The sequence below is a fragment of the Sinocyclocheilus anshuiensis genome, unplaced genomic scaffold (genome assembly GCF_001515605.1).
Source record: "Sinocyclocheilus anshuiensis isolate Anshui unplaced genomic scaffold, SAMN03320099.WGS_v1.1 scaffold1860, whole genome shotgun sequence".
NCBI classification, from domain to species: Eukaryota; Metazoa; Chordata; class Actinopteri; order Cypriniformes; family Cyprinidae; genus Sinocyclocheilus; species Sinocyclocheilus anshuiensis.
Genome location: NW_015557178.1, coordinates 36,838 through 38,576, shown reverse-complemented (window position 1 = coordinate 38,576; position 1,739 = coordinate 36,838). Strand labels below are relative to the sequence as shown.

The 1,739-nt window shown below is 41.7% G+C and overlaps 1 protein-coding gene across 1 annotated transcript in view; it reads right to left on the bottom strand.

Moving 5' to 3' along the window:
* LOC107678480 (NEDD4-like E3 ubiquitin-protein ligase WWP1) overlaps positions 1-1,739 on the bottom strand; it is a 22,253-nt gene that overhangs the window by 3,862 nt on the left and 16,652 nt on the right. Inside the window, 1 exon segment of the mRNA XM_016473755.1 lies at positions 1,062-1,221. Within this exon segment, the coding sequence (XP_016329241.1) occupies positions 1,062-1,221 (160 nt within the window).

Genomic DNA, 1,739 nt, shown 5'->3' with positions numbered 1-1,739 from the left:
GTGCGTGCGTGCGTGCGTGCGTGCGTGCGTGCGTGCGTGCGTGCGTGCGTGCGTGCGTGCGTGCGTGCGTGCGTGCGTGCGTGCGTGCGTGCGTGCGTGCGTGCGTGCGTGCGTGCGTGCGTGCGTGAGTGAGTGTGTGTATATGAGTGTGTGTGAGTGAGTGTTTATGAGTGTGTGTGTGTGAGTGAGTGTGAGTGTGTGTTTATGAGTGTGCGTGTGTGTGTGTGTGTGTTTATGAGTATGTGTATATGAGTGTGTGTGAGTGTGTTTATGAGTATGTGTATATGAGTGTGTGTGAGTGTGTTTATGAGTATGTATATATGAGTGTGCATGAGTGTGAGTTTGTGTTTATGAGTGTGTGTGTATATATGAGTGTGTGTGAGTGAGTTTATGAGTATGTGTATATGAGTGTGCATGAGTGAGTGTTTATGAGTATGTGTATATGAGTGTGCGTGAGTGAGTGTGAGTGTGTTTATGAGTGTGTGTGAGTGAGTGTTTATGAGTGTGCGTGTGTGTGTGTGTGTGTGTGAGTTTGTGTTTATGAGTGTGTGTATATGAGTGTGTGTGAGTGTGTTTATGAGTATGTATATATGAGTGTGCATGAGTGTGAGTTTGTGTTTATGAGTGTGTGTGTATATATGAGTGTGTGTGAGTGAGTTTATGAGTATGTGTATATGAGTGTGCATGAGTGAGTGTTTATGAGTATGTGTATATGAGTGTGCGTGAGTGAGTGTGAGTGTGTTTATGAGTGTGTGTGAGTGAGTGTTTATGAGTGTGCGTGTGTGTGTGTGTTTATGAGTATGTGTATATGAGTGTGTGTGAGTGTGTTTATGAGTATGTATATATGAGTGTGCATGAGTGAGTGTGAGTTTGTGTTTATGAGTGTGTGTGTATATGAGTGTGTGTGAGTGAGTTTATGAGTATGTGTATATAAGTGTGCATGAGTGAGTGTTTATGAGTATGTGTATATGAGTGTGCGTGAGTGAGTGTGTTTATGTGTGTGTGTGTGTGTGTGTGTGTGTGTATGAGTGCGTGTGTGAGCGTGTGTGTGTGTGTGTTACCATGGCGATGAAGCGTCCGATGAAGCAGAAGTAGGACAGGTGATCGGGGTTGATGGTGGATGCTGGGTTGATCTGCAGACAGTAGTTGCTCTTGCCAGCGTATTCAAACAGACAGTACATGGGGTTCAGCACCTCGTGAGACAGGAGGAAGAACCATTCCCTGCACACACACACACACACACACACAAATTGTCTCAAATTGTAGACAGAATCACTGCAGTGTCTCTCATATGGGATGTGAAAAGAGACAAAGCCACTGGCCAAAATGATCATCTGTCTCTCATGTAAATAGAGAATCAGTGTCAGTCTCTTTTTATTTTTGCACTGAAATGTAAAAAAATGAATTAAATTAAAAAAATAAAGCATTAACTTTTAAATAATTAAAAAATGTTAGAAATGTAATTAATGTTAATATAATATGGTTAATATAATGCAACATTTATTTTTGGCCCACGGCTTCTAATTCAAGTATGATTTTTGACATTTTGTATTCAGATTCAGAAAGTCTTTGATGTCAATAAAAAACTAAACTCAGCAGATCCTGAGATGATCCGGCATTCACAAACAACACAAAGTTCTTGCAAACGGTTTTCAAACCACTGACAGATGAAGGCAAGTAAAACAGCAGTTCACGTGTGTGTGTGTGTGTGAGTGAGTGAGTGAGTGAGTGAGTGAGTG